At 36.5% G+C, this 22,541-nt stretch overlaps 1 protein-coding gene across 2 annotated transcripts in view; it reads left to right on the forward strand.

Annotated features, from left to right (window-relative positions):
* Nucleotides 1-22,541, forward strand: part of TBC1D22A (TBC1 domain family member 22A) — a 141,837-nt gene that overhangs the window by 83,088 nt on the left and 36,208 nt on the right. Inside the window, exon 12 of one of the 2 annotated variants that reach the window (XM_015851951.2) lies at nt 7,615-7,964. The exons of the other annotated variant lie outside the window; for it this stretch is intronic. Coding sequence (XP_015707437.1) covers nt 7,615-7,680 — 66 coding nt within the window. The 3' untranslated portion in view covers nt 7,681-7,964. Of the gene's footprint in view, nt 1-7,614; nt 7,965-22,541 lie in introns of those variants that run through there. 2 annotated transcript variants of the gene reach the window in all.

Consider the following 22,541-nt stretch of genomic DNA (forward strand, 5'->3'; position numbering starts at 1 on the left):
TAAAAAAAAAAACCAAAACACCAACAAATCAGAGTCAGTGTAAGCTTTGCTTTCTGCAAAACAAAAGAAAAATAGAAAAAATAAAATTGCAAATTTAATTGCAGGGTTTTCAACTAGAGTTGATTCAGTTTAAGTTGTGATTTTCTGTTTTACCCTTTCCGCAATTAGGTACCATTAAGAATAAATAAATAAATAATAAGACAATCACTCCAATTCCATTCCAAGCATTGTTACCTGAAACTTCCTTAAGCTCAATGGTTCTGGGCTTTCACTTGTACCTTTATGCTCTTTAAACATGAGAGTTAATGGACACAATTATGATACATTCTGTTGGCCTTCCAGAACTTGAAGGGAGCATATAAACAGGAAGGAGAACAGTCGCTTACGAGGGTGGATAGTGCAAGGACAAGGGGGAATGGTTTTAAACTGAGACAGGGGAGGTTTAGGTTAGATATTAGGAGGAGTTTTTTCACATAGAGGGTGGTGATGCATTGGAACAGGTTGCACAAGGAAGCCCCATCCCTGGAGGCATTCAAGGCCAGGCTGGATGTGGGTCTGGGCAGCCTGGTCTGGTGGTTGGCAACCCTGCACATAGCAGGGGGGTTGAAACTGAATTATCATTGTGGTCCTTTTCAACCCAGCCAATTTTATGATTCTATTTGTACTTAACTTTCTGTATTGGATGCAGAGACTCTTCAGTAGGTGCTGTGTAAGTAATTTGGAACTCTCAGGGGAAGAAGCCAGACTGCAAAAGGAACTTTGCACATGTCCTGCAGCAGGGAATGGAACTCCTTTCCCCAGAGCCATCTCTTTGCTCAGCTTTACTTCCTTGCTTTAACACTTGTTACAAGTTGTTCAGCATTTTAAAAGAGTAACCCCATTAGTTTTCTCAAGATCTTGATGTTAGTTCCTAGTTGTTGGTATCTAGCTGCAGTAGGTAGGTACTGACGATTCTAGAAGTGATCAACATTTTGGTGGTTTTTTTTTTCCCCTTTTGTTTCTAATGGGTTGTTGTTAAAACCTGAACAACTGTAAAATAATATAAACACGTTACATGGTTCTTTGGTTCCTTATTTAAACTTATTAAAGCGTCCATAGCTGTTGTATAGTTGGTGTAGCCTGCCTTAATGTAGGACTGTCTAATGTTTCAAAATTGCGTAAAACTTGGGAATTTTAAATCAAATTAAAGTGTTTATGAAGGACTGAACAGAAGTCTGGGCATTTTGTTACATCAGAAAATGAACAACGTAATTTGAAATAGTACAGGATATGATTTATATTGTTGTGCATGATAAATTTCTGAATAGCAGAACTCTGTGCAGGTAAGGAACAAAATAAATTACTATAAAATAGGGTTGTGAAATTCAGAAATGAATCAATGGTTGATGCCAGTTTACAAAATAGGCAGCCTCATGGCCGTATGTAAAATAATTAGTACGTGTTAATGTACTAATCAGCTACAGATGACAGAACTACACTGAAGATAGTGGGTTGAAGTATATAAATTAACCTGCTCTGCTTGGAAGCAGAATATTTCAGTTACAAAGCTTTTCAGCAGCCAGCTCAGAAAATCTGTTAAGCTTTCAAAATACTTTTTAAATCCTTTGCTCTATGTAAGATGTATTACCTGCACTCAAATGCAACTTTCTGTAAGAAATGACAAACCAGTACTTCACAAATACAGTAACATCCACTAAAAATAGTTTATTTATAATTGCATAGGTACTTCTGGTGGGATTTTGAAATATATAATTACTGTTTATTTCTGGAATGCACAACATTATTAGAACTACCTGAAATATTAAGTCCTTATCTTCTTTCTTCTTGGTCTGTGCTATGCTTTTGCTCCTTGTAATGACTGCTTCTTCCTTAATATTCTGGCCTTTCTTGTTTTCCTGATAAATGACAGTCTTGTGCTTTGCTCTGCTGCTTGGATTGCCCTTGACTGTCTATGCTGGGAGCTTTTCTGCCCTTTCTTCCAGTCTCACAGGGTTTGTTGGCCCCTCTCCGCCCCTCCCCCCCCCCTTTTTTTTTTTAACTTCTCCATCGTATTCATGGGTGATCTGAGGCTTTCCTTATAGCTTCACTGTCAGCTTTATGCTGATGATATGCATATCCGCTATTTTTTTTATTTCTGACCTGACTCCCTTCGTTAAGATGTGTGTTTCAGAGTGCCTGTATGACAGTTCTCCCAAGATAGCTGATGGCAATTACTGATACCAAGAATTCTTTCTTTTTCCTTTTTTTTTATCAAAGCACCTAGTTTTCTTACCTTGTAACTTTTCATAGTAGATCCTGTGCTGGATTTTTTGTGTTCATTGTATTTTTTATCTTGCATTCTCCAAGCTACTTTCTACTTCCCAATTAAAAAAAAAAAACACAAACAATAACAGTTCTTAACTAATATGAAGGGTATGATTTTCTAATATGAAAATTGTGCATTTCTTTAAATCAGATAGAATGGTTATTCCAGTATGTTTTTCCCTCACTTGAGCCAGATGGGATACACCCAAGGGTGCTAAGGGAGCTGGCAGAGGTGACTGCCAGGCTGCTTTCTGCCATTTATCAGTGATGCCAGTCAGCTGGAGAGGCACTGGGTAACTGGAGACTTGCTAATGTGACTTCCATCTCTAAGAAGAATTGTAAGAAGGATCCAGTGAACTGCAGGCCTGCCAGCCTGACCTCAGTGCTGGGGAAGATTATGGAATAGATGATCTTGAGTGTGATCACACAGCGTTGAATGCCCATCAGAGGGATCTAGACAGGCTGCATTGGCTGAGGCCAATGGGATGAAGTTCAAGACAACAACAATTCCTTGCAGTGTTACAGGTTTGGGGCAGAGTGGCTAAAAAGCTGTGTGGAGGAAAAGGATTGGAGGATGTTAGGTATCAACCAGCAGTGTGCCCTCTTTACTCAGCACTGGTCTGGCTGCACTTCAAGTGCTGTGTTCAGTTTTGGGCCCCTCAGTACAAAAAAGACAGGGAGATCCTGGAGCATGTCCAGAGAAGGGCCAAAAAGCTGTCCGGAACCTTCACAGGTCTGATAAGGAGAAGCTTGAAAAACTGGGACGGTTCAGTCTGGAAAAGAGGAGGCTCAGTGGAAACCTTGTTGCTCCCTGCAACTGCCTGAAAAGAGGTTGTGGCAAGGCAGGGAGTTGGCCCCTTCTTCCAAGTAAGAGCAACAGGATGAGAGGTAATGACCTCAGATTTTGCCAGGGGAGTTTCAAGTTGGATACTAGGAAAGATTTTTTCTCAGCAAGAGTGGTGAGGCACTGGAAAAGGCTGTGTCTTAATGAGGTGGTGGAATCACTGTCCCTGGAAGTGCTTAAAGAAGGGATATGGCTTAGTGGGCAGTATTGGTGGGAGGTGGAGGGTTGGACTAGATGATCTTAGCGGTCCCTTGACCTTAATGATTCTATTATTCTATCCTGTGTTTCAAGAATTAATGATTAATAAAAGAATAAAAATAAAAAAGCCCACCCCACTATTTCAAAGTGAGTGTAAATCTGTGCTGAATTTTGGATGTTTTAAGCCTAATTGGGATTTATATTTTTGTATGTGAAAATGAAGTAATGTTAAATATGCTACAGTGTGTCACTGAATATGACAGAGTTCTAAAATAATGCTAACGTACCATCAGTTATGAATAATAGTTTTCAAATTAAGTCTAATTTCATCTGTCATCTGAGCTTTATTGAGTATGCATTATTTCTTTAAATTTACTAGTTAGGATAAATTTCTAGTTAGGATACACTTGAAAAGAACACAAAAAAAATTCTACATAGGAATTTTCATTTTCACACTGGTTCAAAAAGTAAGTTGTCCTTCTGACCATTCAGATCTATGAACAGAATGTAGAATGTGCACTTAAAAGCACAGGTTGTGAAATATTTCATAATCTTTGTGACTATTCTGATACTGAACAAATCAGTAATTGCTAGTAGTATCAGCTCATTTTAAATGAATTGTTTCTAATATCTCTAAGATTAAAAAAAAAAATAAAAAAATTGCCTGTTCCGTTCATCTATTTGGAAAGGTATTTCTATGGAAGAACATTCATTTCCTTCCTATACACAGCATTGTTGGCTGCACATTTTTGCCGTGCGCAAAAGCAGTGAAGAAACTTGCGTAAGAGAGGCAGTGAGTAAGATTCATTTCAGCTAACTCAGTTGTCATCAACAATGTTCTGTAGTGTAGTAATATCTTCCAGTGAGCCTAAAAATCAAAATAAAGCTGTGTAGAGCACTCAAGATAAAATGCCTGAATCACAACTTCAGCGTAATTGCTGTTCTGTGATAGTTGTTTTCATGATTTTGTAAACAATCACGTAGTTTATGAATAAATTAAAAATTGCTGTTGTGGGAACCACATATTGTAAAGACAGTGACTCAACATCTGCTGGTTTTGAAAGCCGCAGTGGTGGTGATGATTGAAGGAAGACAAATTTTGGTACAAACTGGAAGGAGGTGGATTAATGACATATTTATTTATCTATTTATTTATTCACAAGATTAAAAAAGCTTTATTACTTTGTATGAAATATATTCTGTTGTTAAAACAGAATAAGGTTCTTAATACATATTAACTGCAATGCTTGAGAAATATGAAGCTTAGAGTTCATGTAGGGAGATAGAAGTTGGACTGTGCATTGCCAGTAGCACAGGTTGGTATTCATGTGTGCTGACAGAGGTTGCTAAAAATGCTTTTAGGAACATAATTTGAGGATGATTTGTGATCCTGTGACTTTTCTTTAAAGACATAGATTGCACTAAAAGTAATGCCTTGTGTTTATTTGCATAAAGGCTACTACACTAGAAAGAGTAAAATAACACTGTTTGATACAGTGAATTCTCAGTTAAAAAACACTATTTTTTACTGTAGCTACCACCATTAGCTGTACATTTTTGCCAGCAATGAACAAGAGCCTGCATGTCACACTCAGAAATACCTGCAGCAGTGGAGGTGACCCATTCTTGCAGTTATCACTGCTGTAATGCACCACACAGTGTCTCACTGCTCTCACATCAACTGTTCAGTCTCCGTAAATGTTCAGCAGTGTCAGTGAAAGTCAGTGGGTGCAATTTTTTTCTGCATGGAGGAAAATTCAGTGCTACATCTTTGGTTCATATGCATTTCCATGCTGGATGCCATTTTGTCAGACACACCCTCTGCTTTGTTGCACAGCAACAAAATGTAGTGGAATACTGGTAAGAAAGTTCAACCTCTTTCTGCCAGAATACCAACATCTGCCTCTGACATTTTTGGCCAACATAATAAAAGTAGGAGGCATTACTTTTGGAGTACAAGGATTTGACCATACTGTCTCCTAATGGCAGTGCCTTGGGTAGTTTGAAACCACCCAAATGATGGGAACATTGCATTGAGGGGTTACAATTGAATCTAGTCTGAAGCTAAATCCAAGCCAAATCAAGTGTGAAGTAAGACACAAACCCAGACCCAAACTATTCTTCATCTTTATTCTCATTATTTGGCATCCTGTATTGAATTGCCTTTAAACACTTGCTATCAACAAGGACAAAAATCTCATATCTTGATGTATGTAGTGATGTTTTTTATCTGTTTTTTATGATACCATCAGGTATTCGAAGTACTTCATGGCATTTGTGTGGAGGAAAATTGTGAAGTTATTTTCCATATATAAACTAGTTACAGATTCCTTGTACTTTTTAAAACTATAAATGCATCTTATCTAAAAAACCATGCAGGTGGTTATGCTTCACTTTTGCTAATTTATTCTTTTGGTGAGATGAATGTGTTTGTAAATGCCATCACCCTTATTCAATATACTTCGGTTCATTTTCCATCAAAATTTGCATTGGAAAGATTTTGTATTAATGCTTTTCAGTTCAAGTGCTGTAGCATCCACTAAGGAAGCTGTAGTGCCAGTATTTCTAAGGACAACGTATGTTGTTGAAACTGATTGATTGTGCTAATCTAATCAAGCTGTCAAAGCAATCCTTCTTACAACATTCTTCTTCATAAATCCGTTAAGTATTTGAACCAGTATGCCTTTTTATGCCCTTTCCTCAGCAGCAAGTAAGCATGGATGAGTCAAAGTGAAAAGGATTTAGAAATGAGAATGGTAAGCTAATATGAGAAAGGAAAACCCATATCCTACCAGTTGCTCATTAACAAAACTTAAAATGCTGTTTGTTAATGTATAGCTGATACTTTAAAAGACCTAATGTACTAATTTTTGTATTTATTTTTTTTTTAATATTGAATTTCTGTTAAGGAAATTTTCTCAATCTGTTCTTTTTTAAGCATAGATAAATATTAGTGATTAATACAAAATCCACTTTATCTACCTGTGTGATTATCTTTCAGCCTGCAGATTAAAATCATGTTTGAAAACAGATTTCCATTATAAGCTACTTATTTTGGTATGTGGCATTTTTCTACCAACTACATCTGAGTTTTTGTTAATGGGTGTTTGGTAAGAATTGCAGTAAACTTTCATATTTTGAAAGATCTAGAAAATAATAATAGCACAGGAAACATTGAGGTAATTCTTTTTGAAGACTGACTGTAACAGAACGATCTGTGGGTTACCCAGTATTGTGTTTTCTTTTGTTTTTTTTTCCCATTCTGAAGGAACTTAGTCTTTTATTATATATGTAGTAGAGTAATTGGATTGCTTTCAAATGCGCATAGAGATTCTGTTGTTTTCCTTTATTTTGGATCTCAACTGAAGATTATAATTTTCTAGAGTAAAAAGTGGAAAGCGTTTATATTAACATTTAGTTTCTAACTTGAGGAACGATGCTGAAGTCATCAGGAGACATCTGTGAATTGTTCCTGTGTGCTCAATCTGTATTTCTGTTACATAAATGTTACATATTTAGTTGTTAACATGTAGTTATTTAGTATCTTCACAAGCGATCAGGAAAAGAAGGGGAATAACGCTATAAGAAAGCTTGCAGCTGATAACAGGTTATTCAGAATAAGCATGGAAGTGAATTTGTGATGCAAGAAGACGCTCTGAGTGTAACAGGGACAAAATGACACTTGAAATTTCCATTCATGTAAGTGTAAAGTGACGAAGATTTGAGGAGAAAAGGGAAATCCTATTTTTGAACGTAATCATTAGCCATGAAGTCAGTGTTGCCGCTTGGGAACAAGAAATCGAAGTTATAATGCTTTTATGAAAATGTCAGAAAAGAAAATAAAAGAAGTTTAATTCTGATGGTATATGGTTCCATGGTATTCCTACAGAAGAAAATTGAGATTGGAGGAGATACAGAATTGATAAAAGTTAAGAATGTTTATCTTTTATTTATTTATTTATTTTATTTATTTATTTTTCTGAGAACAGTAACATAACCCAGGACTTGGATAAAATATAACCTGGATCTTAGATTAATTGAAGTCTTCTGGGAGTTGTAGTTCAGTCTTTCTTTTGAGACCAAGAGACCAGAACTCACAAAGTGTATCAACGGTCCATGGAACTGCAGCATTCAACTCCCAGTGCACTGCATGGTGTTATGATGCAGAGTACCAATGAAAAACCATAAAAACATGACAAGTGGTTTAAATTAAACGGTCACGTTAACACGTTTTTCTTTCCCTAAAGAACTTTCTTTTTGAGTCACAGGACCATAGAATGGCTTCATTTGGAAGGGGCCTTAAAGACTGTCTTCTTCCAGTGCTCCTGCCATAGAAAGGAACACCTCCCACCAGACCTGGCTGCCTAAAGCCCCCTCCAGCCCAGCCTTGAATACTTACAGGGTGGCACATCCACAAATCATTGCTTTTATTTTTTGTCCTGGTTTTATTTCCAAAAAGTCTGCTGGTATGGGTAGAAAAGTAGACCTTCTGGAGTTGAACCTTCATTAAATATTTTACTTACCAGCACCACATTGTATTTTTCACTTCGATCCTTTTAGTGCCCCACTGGTTACAGGAATGCAAATAAATACTGGTATATTCAGAAAACTCTTTGTATTTAGTGTTTTGGAAGTATGAAGTTGTTGAGTACATCCTGAAGAATTCTTGACTAAAGCACATGGTTAACTACAATGTTAGTCTCACATTCAGTGCTGAAATTGATGTCCAGGTGTTTATTGATGTGTAAAAACAGCATGTCAACAGTGCTGAATGGACTTTAGTTCAGCAAGCATGTGTCTTCCTGGAGTTTGCTTTTGGCAGAACCTGGTTGTTTGGGTTCATGTTATTTACTGAAACACTGTGAGCTGCGGGTGCTGTATTGTCTCAGATCGCTGAGAGGACTCTGAACCTCATTGGACGTGGTCATTTCTGTTGAGGTCCATTTTCACCTGTGATGTGGTTCACATTAACTGCCTTCATGTTCTAATATTTGTTTGTAAGTCTACAATTCATATATTAGTTAATGTCTAGTTACTGAAAAAATAAAAATAAATGATCCCTTTTGTAACTTCTTTTGATGTCTTCCTTCTCTTCCTTGTCTGAGAGTTCTTTCCGTAAATTACTTAGAAAAGGATATCACCAGAATTCCACATGCTACAATCTACCACCATGGAAGACACAATAATTTTAGCTATGTACTTAGACCAGGGAAGGCCTTCAGGAGCCTCTGCTCCTGAGTTTTGATCTTTTCACAAGCTGCAAAAATACAGAATAAAAAGACATTTAAAACATTCCTACAGGAGAATTTGCTGTTTATGTCACTGGATCAATGTATCTCCTGAAGGCAATGTCATCAGCTGAGTCACTCCACAATGCTGAGATGTCAGTTCACGTTCTATGAGCAGTGTTCAGAAGCCCAATTCACTTGCAACATTAATCCTTTATCCCTAAGAAAGGACACCAAGATTGCTTCTTTGGATAGGAGTTTGATGCTGCTAGATATTTTACAGCAGAGAGATTTCACTGTATTCCTGTTTGCTCTAAAACAGACTGCAGGATGTAGTGCTTATTGATATTATCTGCTTCTGGCTAAATAAAAAATAGGTGATTAGCAGATACTGTTTGCTGAACTTCATAATGCCTTTGTGGCATTCAGCCACTCTTCTTATTTGGAAAGAGCTATGCAAGATTGTGTTTTCTCAGTACTGTTATGAAAGTAAATTATCGAAATTTAAAAGAAAGAAGTCATAGAAATAACTCTTTTAGAGGAAAAATACTGTTTTATAGCTCATTAGAAAATGCTTTTTGTTCTAACTAGCCATTGAAATGTACATTTTCCTGAAATGCATTATTGTGTGTTTATTACTGAAAATCACCAGCATACTTGAGCTAGAAAGATGCACTTCTTCCTGTTAAAGCACAGATTACTTTCATGGTGTATTTTAAATTAAAGAATCAAAAGCATCAAAACCTTTGTCCTAGTCAGCACTAAAAAGCGATGTTAAATTATGAATGACAATTCAGTTTCCTGCCTGTGCTGTCTGATAGCTTTGTAGATGCAGTAGTCGAGATTCTGGATGCATAAAAGCAGAGATTTCACACTGGGCTAAACCCCGTGTTTCTGTTAAAGCAATATGCACAACACTAACAGTACAGAGGAGACAGACTGAGCTACCAACAGATTCTGCTTAGAACACTGACATTAATTTTTTGACTGTATCTCTTGTTTTCTTCCCTTTATTGTAATGAGCAAGAACAATTCTGTGCTGAGATTCTTGCATCAGTAACATTAAAAGAGTTTAATGAGAAATGTACATTAATAGATGAGAACTGAGTATGAATAGATGAGACATACTGTATTGAAATTCTGTATCTTTCTCACTAGTAAAATAATTATTCCGCCCTTTCCTTTCTTCTGACGAATGGAAAGAAACTGCTGTCGGCAACCTCTATTATTAATTGTATTGTTTATAACAACTTTAAATGCTTTCTTAACCCGTTACATGCTGTATTTAGTATATTATTCTGTAGGTATGTTTTTTAGCGTTTGCACAAGCTCTTATTTATTTTTGTCTTGCTTGCATTCTTCTGCAAGAGGGAGAGTGTGAAAGAATGCGTTCAGCAGTGTCAGATGAAGCTCATTGCTATGCTAACTGCAGGACTGTACTCCTTTAGGAGGGCATTCAATCCTTGGCATTCATTCCCTCACACTGATGTGATAACAGAATAAAGGAGCTTTACAGATGATTGAAGTCAAGTAGTAGGGCCATTGTAAAGGCTCACAAGAAGATTACTGATGAATACTATTACTGCTGGAGGCTGGACTAGCAATTGTGTATGTCCAGGCTTTCTAGCAGAGAATGAATAACAAAAGTATGTGCTAATAATTATGAATTAGCTATGGCCTGTTCTTTTAGAGGGAAGGTGGTGATGTGTGTCTGACTTCAGTGTGCTAAGAACTGTATGGTAAATGTTTACCAAGCTCTGTGAATGGTTCAATTTATTTTAAGTGGTAGTAGGAATTGTGATTGTTGTATTTACTTAGTTTTGGATACCAGAATAAATAAAAATTGGGCATAATGTTCCGTCTCAGACTGGAGTCAAGAGGTGTTTTAATACTTCAGGAATAATGGAAATCACATTTTCTCCATTTTTAAACTGCAGTATCTTCCTTTGTCTTAGACAGGAGACAGATTGAAGACTTTGAATTTATTCCAGTATATCAAACATACTTTGCTTATAAAATGAGCAGATGGCTGAGATAAAATCACAGACTCTTCCATGGTTTAGTTTGGCTGAACTTTTTTGGAACTAAAATACTTCAGTTTTCTGATTGTCTTTTCTTGCAGAGAGCGTGTATAAATGTTAAATACCAGCCTTACTGTCATTTCATTTTCTACTGTCCTTCTAAGTGGTGATAGAAATAGAAGATACAAAACCTTTGTAGGAATTCTGTTGTGAGAAAGAGGGTAGGTCTTACCTGCCTGTACTACCTTAAAAAGGTTACTGGATGCTCAGAAGGGGGAGATGAGTTAACAGTCCTTTTTCAATTGAAAGCACTGAAAAAAATCTCTTAAAATTATCTGAAGTCTGGGTTTTATTAAATAGAAGATATTAAACAGAAGTTTATGACAAATTAAGAGAGAAGTCAAAGGAATTTGTGAGCAACTTTGCCTCTATTCAATGTGTACTTCTGTGTAGTACTAGCTAGCTCATCAGAGTACTCTTTTGCCTCCACAAGACTTATTTCATCGAATTCTTTGCTTCCTGAGCATCTCATTGGTCTTTCTGGCTCCAGCTGGCACAATCCCAAAGTTCTTTCTCATAATTTTTCTTCTACTCTTCTCTGTCATCACTGGAACCTTTCCTTCCTAGGTGTCATCAATTTGTCTTAAGGGAAGCCCTGAAGAGATCTCTATTTTTCTCTGGAGGGATTCCCTTGACCTCCTGGTGTCTATTTGTAAAAGAAATATAACTCACTCAAACTGAAAAAGTATTTTACCAAACCTCCAAGCTTTCATAGTCTTACTCTTAAATTGGATCATCTTAAATATCCATCCAATTACTGTACACTGCATTGTGTAATTTCAGTGTGCCTTTGGTTGTTGATAGATGACAATGATTAGACTCTGTATGCTGTGATTTTTTTGTCCTTTATCTGTCTTTGAGAACAGTGACACTAATTCTGGAGATTGTGTTGATACCTTTGAGAGGAAAAGGTATTATGAAAAGTAATAAATGGAAATGATGCCTCCAACCTGCATTTGCTCTGAATTTGTTTGTAATGGAACTTTTATGAAACACAATAAACAGTATTGAAAAAGCAAGTTTTATGTAGTGACTTAGGAAATTGTAATACCTAGAATAAGCTGAATAAGATATAAAAAGCTATAAAGCAGGTTTTCTTGCATTCTGGGAAGAAAGACATAGTTTGTTGTAGAGTGGAAACATATAATAGATAGGGAATGCTTGTGGTTTCCCGCTTCTATGTTTAAATACTGTCAGTTGAGTTGTTTTTTCTCTTTTGCAAAAATTTACGGATAAAAATGGACAGATGTCCTCAACAGTCTACCATTTTCCTTTCATTGCGTAAATGGAGATCAGATTACTTGAAACTCATTTATAAAATAATAAGTAGGGTCAACCCAATATAAACTACATCTTCCGAATATCCTTTAGTAAATGTAGGTGAAAAGAAAAAAAATAAAGTGGTGTGTGTTGTTATTTAATACTTTTTTAACAAAATGATAGAGTCCTGTCTGTTAATAAAGTTGTTTTCTTCCAACTGGATTTCTTCTTTCTTTGTAGTTACTTATCAAACCTGCAGAAAAGTGGTGTGTTAGAAGAAAAATAAATCAGTCTGTCCTTTCTGAAAGGTATAATGAATGTTCTTTAGTGATGCTTTGTTAAAGCATAGATCGCAGATAGAGATTAAAGCTGTTTTATTTTTATGTAATCCAGCATCTGCTTTATTAAAAAAAAAACAAAAACAAAAAACCACAACATTTTCATAATGAAATACTTTTTGAAATTTCTATAGAAATGCAGTTTAAAATACATTTTTGTTGCATTACGCCTTGCCACTTTTTGAAATTAAATACTTAAGCATAGACTAACTGCCTGTATGATTTCAGTATATACATGTATCTATCTATAGGAAGATCGTTTTCTTCTTTTTTACTATTTTATGTATTTCTAGATATAACTTTAATTAATTATTTTTGTCACCTGCCCTGTAGCGTTTTATGGAAACTGAAATCTGGTGCTCGAATCCCTGTAGGCTGTCAGTGAGCAAGTAACATGGTAACCTCTTAACTTCACTTATTTCCATAGTAGCAGCACCTGTTGTTTTTCATAAGTGAGTATTAATTTGGTTTATAGTTTAAGATTCCAGGGTTGTAGTGGCTTTTCACAGCCTTCTAGGACTAGCCATAGAATTGAATACTGCCACAATGTTATGGGACCAAATGCAGATTCTTGAAAGGTGCCCACAATCCATCTGCAGTAGCATGGAGCTTGCTTTGAGAATTGTGGAACTTCTGGAATCGTTTAGTTATTTAACACTACTATTTCTACCCCAGAACCTGTTCCTGAATCTGGACAAGCAGTTTCTGCATGTCTCTGAGAGTCTCTTCACTGTGTAAATCTTAGCTAGAACTGCAGGTGTGCTGATTTCTTTCTTTCACAGCTCCTTTTGGAATGCACAATGATTGGTTAGAGCACATTTTTGATAATAGCACTGTACTGTATCCACTTTGGAATGAGCTACAAACTTTGTTTGTAAATGATGAGTTTTAGGGCTGTTCTGTGATAGCAGAAATTATATAATGGTCAGTATTCAGCAGTGGCCTGGGTAATAACTTTTATGAAAAAAAAAAAATTCTGAAACAATATGAGATGAGCAGTAATGGCCAGCCTAGCAACTTTGGGGAGCTGGAAGTCAAGGAACAGCAAAATATACAAAGTAACTGGGGATGACCAGGCTTTGAGCAGCCTGGTTAAGTGGAAGGTGTCTCTGCTTATAAGAGGAGGTCTAGAACCAGAGAATCCCTTCCAACCCAAACCATCCTGCGAGCTGTGTAAAAAGCATTTTAGCTAGGAACCAAGTGTAGCTGTATTTGCAGCTTAAATGATGTGTGAGTTATTAAAGCACTCGCACTGACTTAAACTGATGTTTGAACTTACAGCTTGACGTCCTGCTTTCCAACAGAGGTATATTCTACTCACATTTTACAGCCTAAAAGCTCAGAGTAATTTGGGTTTTTTGCAACATAATAAACTGAAGTTCAGAGTAGTCTTCACTGGTATAAACAAAATAATATAGAGAAAATCAGTTTAATTTGAAAAGTATTAGGAAGCTGAAGAACAGATACAGTTAAATTATATTTTGATATGCGTCTATTATTATTTTTGTTCATAGATTGGGTAGACAATATTCTATTTGATTTCTCTTGTAATTTTCTAGAGGCTGAATTGCTATTTTGCTAAATATTTGTTTCTTTCATTTTGTTGATAACATTCGTCCTGAAGCCAGAGAACATGGCTTTTTATTCCATGGTTGTCTCCTTACTGCTTTTTATAATTTATAAAAGAGATTCTAAGAAAATTAAATGGAAGTGCATTTTTTTTTTTTGTTCTTTTACTATATTTTTAAGCTGCTATCCTTTATAACTTATGTAGGCACTTTCATGGCAGCATTAATACAATCAATTGTAAAATGTTTCTGAAAGTTCTGAGGAGTGTTTAGGCATCCAATGCAAGATACAGGGCTTGGGTTGTTTCAGTAGGACTGGGATTTTAGGTTACTTCAAATTTCTGCTAAAGGTTATGTGTTCTGTACTCACAGTCAGGCTGTAGCTGGGAACTGAGTGAAGCTGTATTTGCAGCTTAAATGATGTCTGAGCTATTAAAACACTCATACTGACTTAAACTGATGTTTGAACATACAGCTTGACATCCTGCTTTCTAACAGAAGTGTGTTCTAGGTAAGTTTAAGTCCTCCTCACTAGGTTAGCCAGCCTGCTGCTAAAGATTGCCCTGCCTCTTCTAGACAGGTGGATGACATCTCTCTCTAATAGTTTATAATCTTCACAGAAAGTCCCCTTGTAATAAAATCCCAAACCCTCACACTGGCGCCAGCCATGTAGTCAGGAGTTAATATGTGTTATATGTCTGTTTTTGGCTTTCCTCTTTTCTTCAACTAGCAAAAGTTAACATAAGGCAACTTGGACACCAGTGTTCTTCACTTACACTCCTGGGGCTTCATTGTGTTCTTTGAATCTGACTGAGTTCCACTTTCCAGTATCAGTCTTGCCCACATGAAGGAGCAATAGTAGACTGGCACTACTCTCTTGGCAGTGTTCTGGATCTTGGCTCTTGGGAGGCTGCAAACTTGAAGAGTCTCCCTGTCAGAATGGCATCAGTGATTAGTGTATGGTACAGCTGCACTGGAGAGTAGTATGTGTGATGCTGTCCACTAATTGGACAAGGCTCTTCTGGTTCTAGTCAGAGCTTTTGGTTTTCAGAGATGGGAGTTATAGCATCAGTGTTATCCTCTAGGGAACCTTGATAAAAAAAATGACAGCGGGCATGCTGCCATTCTCACACAAGTCTTTTGATTCACATTACAGTCTTTAATCAGTGGTACAAATGTGAAAACTGATCATTAGTACAGACTTCAACTTGGCTGTTCTGCTGTTCAGAGTGTTTTGATTTTCAGCATTTTGAGAAGATTTGAATCAAACACCTTCCCTTGGTTCAATGTCCTGAGAGAAATTTATGTATTAAGGAAGCTATATCCATTGAGCCATCTTAGCATCTTTAGAACAATAAAGTTATTAGGAAAATATTTTTGTTGGAGCTAATAAAGTTCTGTTCAACTCAGTTATGGTTCCACATTCTGATCAGAATTCAGCAAAGCTACACCCTGTCATCACTGTTATTCTATTTCTGTGAAAATCAGTTGATGGATGGAAGTAGAAATGGTCTGAAGAGGACTTTTTTATTGTATCAGTCTGATGAGCCTTTTGTATTAGGTGTTTTGGTAAGAAGCAGCTTATCTTTTTAATTCAGACAAAATCAAGCTCCTGGCAATAGCTATTAACTGTCTAATGAATTTAATTAAAGTACATGCATTATTAACATTTCCATTTGAGATATTGAGCAGATACTTGGAAATGAGTAATGGTGTTGGCTTCTCAGTTGCTTTTGACATCCACTCTTTTTTAAAGCTGCAGTTTTGCACAATCACTACTATAGAGATTGTGTGCTGGAAGTAGCTGAAAGGCAGCTAATGTTTTCAGATGTTATACTCTGTCTAATCTGTGACAGTTAAGACACAGTGCCTTCAGGTTCTATGGCATCTATCAGTATGATAGTTTTAGTAGTAGCTGAATGAAGCACAAGGCTCGAAGGCCAAAGAATATTGTTAAGCAGTCATGTGGTCATGAAAAGTTGCAATTAGATCATTGTCATGAGATGGGATGGAACATTCAGGAAAATTGTCATCCATTCAGGTGGATTCACTGATTGCACTGCTCTGCAAGAAAGCAGTATTTTCATGAGTAAGTGCTCACATTTTTGCAGGCCAGCAAATAGAGGAAAATATTGATTCCAACTATTTCCTAGTGTCTAGAGGAATACCAGTGATTGGAAATTAAAGATTTTGTGGCTAGATTTGTAGTGCGGTTTAATGGTAAGAGAAGGCTATTAAAAACAAGAGTGTGACATCTTGACCATCTTCATAATGGTTGAGATGAAAGCCTTTGTTGTATTCCTGACTATACGTCACAGCTAAGCTTGGAAAGCTCTGTCAGAATCGAAAACTGTTCTTTGTAGACAAGACAAGAGGCGCTAATATCAATGCTGTTTTCTATTTGGAATCTAATTAGACATCTTCCCAAAACATTTACATGTTACTTTGATGTAATGTTACCTGGATTTTACAACTGGGTATTTGAGGATTGCAGGGTTTCTCTTCATCCAGAGTAGGGTGCCCATATCACAGAATCACAGAATCACAGAATGACCCGGGTTGGAAGGGACCTCAAGGATCATGTACTTCCAACCCCCCTGCCTGGCAGGGCCACCAAACATACACCTTTACTAGATCAGGTTGCCCAGGGCCCCGTCCAACCTGGCCTTGAACACCTCCAAGGACGGGGCATCCACAACCTCACTGGGCAGCCTGTTCCAGGACCTAACCACTCTTCTAGTAAAGAACATTCCCCTAACATCCAACCTAAATCTTCCCTCCTTCAACTTAAAACCATTTCCCCTAGTCCTGCTATTATCAGCCCTTTCGAAGAGTTTACTCCCTTATCCACGTGGCTTCTGAAGATCTCTAAGGATCTTCAGCCTTCTCAGATGAGCTGTAGTCATTCACTTCAGTGTTTGTTGCAATCATTATACCAACCAGAAGTTCAAACAGAAGTTGAACATTTAAACCTCCATATCTGGAACTGATGTGAGGCCTAACACCAGTGAAAGGATGTATTTGAAATACATTTTGACGGTGTCCTGGTAAGAATATTTTATTTTCTGAGAAGTTGAAATAAGAAACTGTTAGTTTTTAATACTGTTACTTAGATGTTGCTTGTTATGGTTTAGTCCTTTGGCCTCACTGGGGTATGCATTTATATGATTATTTAAAACATTTCTTTCACTTGTGATGTAATGATCTTACACTTCTTACTTTATAGCTGTGCTTTGAATACTTGAATAACTTTAATTAAAGCTAATGATATGATAACACTATAGCCAATTAATCAAGCAGTTATATAATTGTGCAACTTTCAGTATCTTTGAAATTCTGGGGCTAAAAGCTCTAGTGGTTGTCTTGATCATGGATTACATATTTGAGCGAAATGTGATAACCAATGAATATCTGCAGAAAAGGATACCATTGTGCTCTTCTTAATGAACTAACAATTTAATACAAAAAAATCAGCAGCCCTATTGTTTAGAATAAAAGGCTACATGTAAATGAAGCCAATGTTGAAACTGTATTTAAGCAATGCTGACAGTTTCTCTATTGTATCCATTAATTAATTTCCCAGCATTGAGGTTCTCTGGGAATGAATGGCAGAAATAATCAGAATTATACATGAGGTAAATAGTTTGGAAATTGAAAAGGTGAAATCAGGAATTAGTTTAGTAAATATTAGTCATGCTGTTCATTTGTGCTCATTTACCTTTTAAAAGCAGGCTACGGAGGTAGTGTGATCTAATGTTGATCAACATGATCTTCCAAAATTCTTGTCACAGGTGAAAAAGTTGTTGTAAATGGTGCCTGTATCTCTGCAGTAGGCTGCCTAAAGCAGGTTAATATTTGTAGGAAAATATTTTGCCTTAAAGCAAAGTTAACTTCAGCATTAAATCAGTTGCATCATGTTTCTGCTAATGACCTGATTTTAGCATGTGCCTTGTTAAGGTAAAGCATATCTTTAAGGAGAATTCTGTGAATAAATCTGTTTTGATTTCAGTGTGATGTAGCTTTTATTTTTTTTCCACATTTTCCAACTAATTGGCATCAGGTCTCAACTTGAAAAGAAAATTTAATATTTCAAATTAATGATTTCAGATGTAATGAATGTGGTCTTAATTAGCAGAAAACTTCAAATTTCTTGCCAGCTGGGGACAATTACTTGAAGCCCAACCTTAAGCCTAGCTTAAAATAAAAGAAGACTTAAGGTTCTGATATCCCAAACATGTATGTTATTGAAAATATTGGTCTGGGAATTTTGAGTCAAATCTGTCTTAGAACCCTCTTAAAAAAAAAAAACCCAAAAAACTGTTTTAGAAAAGATTTTCTTAAATTCATTGTGCTGAGGGTTCTGCTAGTCTGTCAGTTTTGCTTTTATCCTCAACCTTTTAATGGCTCAGTCCCTACTTCCATAACTTCTTTCATCCAAGAAGTTACAGTATGGGGCATCTGAATAAGTTAAGGATGCAAAATGAATTTCCTTGGAATAGCCAGAGGGTTACATTTTTCAGGCATGTGTTCAGTTTTGAAAAGACTGCAGCTGGTGTCATGTCCTCACATCCTCTTCTATTTTATATGATCTGACTGCCTGGGACTTCTGCAGTGGAAAATACCCAGGACCCAGGGTGCATAGGGAAGTGTATTCTTCAACTTTATGCTCATGAAAGAAACAAAATACACTGTATGCTTATGATCCTTTCTGTTAGAGGAAGTGAAGGGTGTATTAATCCTCACTGTAGCCTTGGAAATCATAGAATCATAGAATCACCAAGGCTGGAAAATACCTAAAAGATAATCCAGTTCCCGTTCACCTATTACCAATAGCTCTCACTAAACCAACAACACAGCATCCAAATGCTCCTCGAATACCCCCAGGGTTTGTGACTCCACCACCTCCCTGGGCAGTCCATTCCAGTGCCTCAAAACCCTCTCGGAGAAGTAATATTTCCTAATGTCCAGCGTGAATCTCCACTGCCGCAGCTGGAAACCATTCTCTCTGGTCCTATTGCCAATGACAAGAGAGAAGAGGCTGATCCTCAGCTCACTACAGCCTCCCTTCAGGAAGTTACAGAGAGCAATAAGGTCTACCCTGAGCCTCCTCTTCTCCAGGCTGAACATTCCTAGCTCCTTCAGCCTCTCCTCATATGACCTGCACTCCAAATACATATTTCAGATTATAATTGTTTTCCTTGTGTAGAGTTCAGTATTATCCTTGTATCAAAAGCATTCTTCAAGGAAAATGCCTTGTTCTCCCTTCTTTAATAAGTGCCCATGAGAAGAAAAGCAACTGTAGAAGAAAGACACATTTTGGTACTGGTTGCGGAGGTCCCTCATCGACTAAGAATCCACTTGTCATTCTACCACTCACGATGAAAACTTCAAATCAATCACATTGAGCCACATAAGAAAAACTGTTTCGGTGTTTTTTTCCTCCCACACTTTATTTTTCGGAAAAGCTAGGACAAAAAGTCAAATATACACCTGAGGCTGGTTATTTTTAATTCTGTTTGAGCTGAACATGTTCGCCAGTGAAGGGAATTTAAACTTTGTTCCCAAAACACAAGCTACCATGGAAAACTATATGAAAGTTGCTTCTTAAAAATAATAGTTAAGTCAAATATAGTAAATAGTGTTCAATAGCATCTTTTTCATTCTATATTGATTGTTTTACCATGAATTTTGCGTGCGGTATACAACATTCTTATGAGGCAAAATATTGATCCAAAAATAGTTCAGTGGTGATCTGTATTCCTTGTGGCTGGGATTTAACAGCAGAAATTTATAAGATAAATTTTCTTTTGGGATCTGTTGCAAAGTTGTTGTTAATCAGATTGGAGAGGCCAGCTACTAATTTTTTTTTCTATGAAAACTGGCCTATCATTCAGTTTTCAGCATAAATCTGCCGATGCTAATATAACACAGTAAGATGCATTTTTGAACATTCCTAGCAGATATAGGAAATGGGAACACAGTTCTTGCAAAGGGCTTTTTTAAAAGCGGTTGTTCAATAAGGGCCTTGCTAGAAGGAGTAAAGGTTAAGGTGATAACTTTTACACCATATTTTTGCTGTACAGGATACTTCTGGTTTAGTGTTAGGACCTGCAAATGCTGGTTTCCATTACATTTTAAAGTGTTGTGAGTTTTGTTTAGATCAGATTCGGTAGATCAATTCGGTAAAACAAATGCATAAAGTTTCAGATAAATTGATGGCTGTTTGAATTATAAGCAGCTGCTTTTAGGTCCCACCTGTAAGTAAGACTGTAATTTGTTTTGCCTTTAAAACCTAAATGATTCAACTTTTTGCTGTGTTTATTGTGGGATTAGATTCAGTTTAGACAAGTGCTGTTGGTCACTTGTTGCTTTTGGGACAATCTCCTTGGGGGTAGGCAAGGTGAAACAAAAACAATAATAGAAGACAATCCATAATGTGCTAACTGAATGCTAATAAATCTTTTTAATAGGTATTTTTGTAACTCTCCTGTGCAATAGAAGGGATTGCCCTTGCATGGATACTAACTATCTGAAAGCTAGGAAACAGATGGTATGAGTCAAGAAGCAGGTTTCAAAATAAAGGAAAATTGCATGTAATCTACAGTTTTTGATGAGACTTTAGCAGTTTCTATTTAAGCGATGAAGAAAGGGATGGAGGAATGAAACCATAAAGTTTACTGACAGCGCTGAGTTATTCAGAGTAATAAGAGCTGACAGCAAGGAGTTGCGGGACTTCATGTTCTTAAAAACAGCCAGGCAGTAAATAGTAGGTGAAATTCCATGTGGACAAATATAAAGTGATATTGTGTGTGCGTTTGGAAAAATCCTAACTTTATCTGTACAACTGCAGGTTTCTAGATTGTTTTCTACACTCCAACACAAGAAGAAAATAGCAACTTAGAAGCAGATAAGAAAGAATAAAAATAAAAGCTAGAATTTATTAGGAAAGGAGAACAATATATTATTGTTCAGCTGTATGTTTGTTTTCTGTCTGCTTCTTACGTGCTATATGCAGTTTGGACCCTATTTCAGAAACAGAAAATTGCAGGGAATAAAGGTAGTAAAACCTGTACATGGGAATTGTGGGATGGAGAAAAGAACACACTGATGTACAGAAAAGGCAGGAAAGATGCTGGTCTTAAAAAGGCAGAGATTAATGAAGATAGTGAATAGGAAGGAGTTGTTCATATTCTAATTGTGATAACTGAACAGCTTTGGATAGAATTAGCAGGTGTCTGTTTAAATACAGACACGCTGTATAGCATATATTTGGAATTCTTTGCTACAAAACAAAGCTCAGATTTGCAAAAATCTTCGGACAAATGAGTTACGATAAATGTAGGTGGACCTCTTAGCAGCGTTCTGGTGCTGTATTATTTCTTGGACTGGAGCTCTAATTCTCAAGTTTGGGGTGGATTGATTCTGTACCTAGGAAGCTGGAGCTCCCAGGTGGTGGATCCCACCTTCCATGATGATCCTAATTCTTCTCTTTTTCTCCATTAAATTTAAGGGAAATACTAGGTATTTGGGGGAAAATGACTTTAGCCTCTAATATCTAAACTGTCTGCTCTTGCTTATGTAGTAAGAACTATGATTTACATAAAGTTACTTTATTCATCTGTAATCATAAAATGCTTTGAAGTCCTTAATTCTGAATCATTATGTGAGTGTTAAATGTGGTATTTTATTGCCTAACACTGACACAGTTTTGTAGCTTTAATCGTTCCAAGTACTTCAAAAATAATCATGTATTATGTTTACTCTCAGCAAATGTACCTACCCTCCCTAAACACTGAAGCATCCAGTGTATGGGAGTCAGGTTAGACTAATCATTGACTAGACAATAATCAGTCCTGTCATGCAGCAGAATTTGCATTGTGACAGTGATTGTCTAAATGAGGAAGTTAGGGGAGTGCAGTATAAAGAATGCCTTTCATTTCAGCTGTAGAGGAGATCCAGCATTTGCAGAGCAATGAGATATTTGTGATGTTAACAACTGGAATGATTTTTATTGATAATGACAGATGGTGCTTAGATAATGTGCCCTGAATCGACTGCAATATGTTCAAAATAAGTCTTCTGGAAGGTTGTACATCTGTCTTGAGATCTTTTGCTAAAATATTTAAATCAAGGTCATTGTTTACATTTGATTTTAAATAGCTTTTACCTTGTACTCCATATTTCTGTACATTTAGAGATCAAACTGTTCATAACTTCAAAAGCTACAAATAGAGAAGTATAATAGGTAGCAGGTGTTAGAAAAGGCAATTATGCATTAGCTGTTTTACTCAATTTCCAAAACTGTCTAAAACTATCCATTGGAAATACTTTGTAGCCCGGGCTTATCTCTGAAGCATGATGAGTTTTTAAACCTATAGGGACATATGCATTTTTTCTCTAATAAATTGCATGTTTAAACCTATTTGGTTTCATTTAAAAGAGCTGAAGAAAATTGTATTGGGGGGGAAAAAAGCTGATGAGAAAAATTTCTTCTGTACTTTCAGAGATTTTTTCTGCAATTTTTCAAAAACGTTTTCAGTTGCCATTATTACACTTTCAAGAATATTTGCTGCTAATTTTTTAAGCCACTTCTCCTGACTTTGTGGTTATGGAAGAAGTTTCATTATTGTGTGATAACACACCAAATTCTTGGCCCTAGAATCGGAATCTTTGGTTATTATCAAACAAAATTAACACTGAGGATTTAATTTGACTACCTC

The sequence above is a fragment of the Coturnix japonica genome, chromosome 1 (assembly GCF_001577835.2).
Source record: "Coturnix japonica isolate 7356 chromosome 1, Coturnix japonica 2.1, whole genome shotgun sequence".
Classification (NCBI taxonomy): domain Eukaryota; kingdom Metazoa; phylum Chordata; class Aves; order Galliformes; family Phasianidae; genus Coturnix; species Coturnix japonica.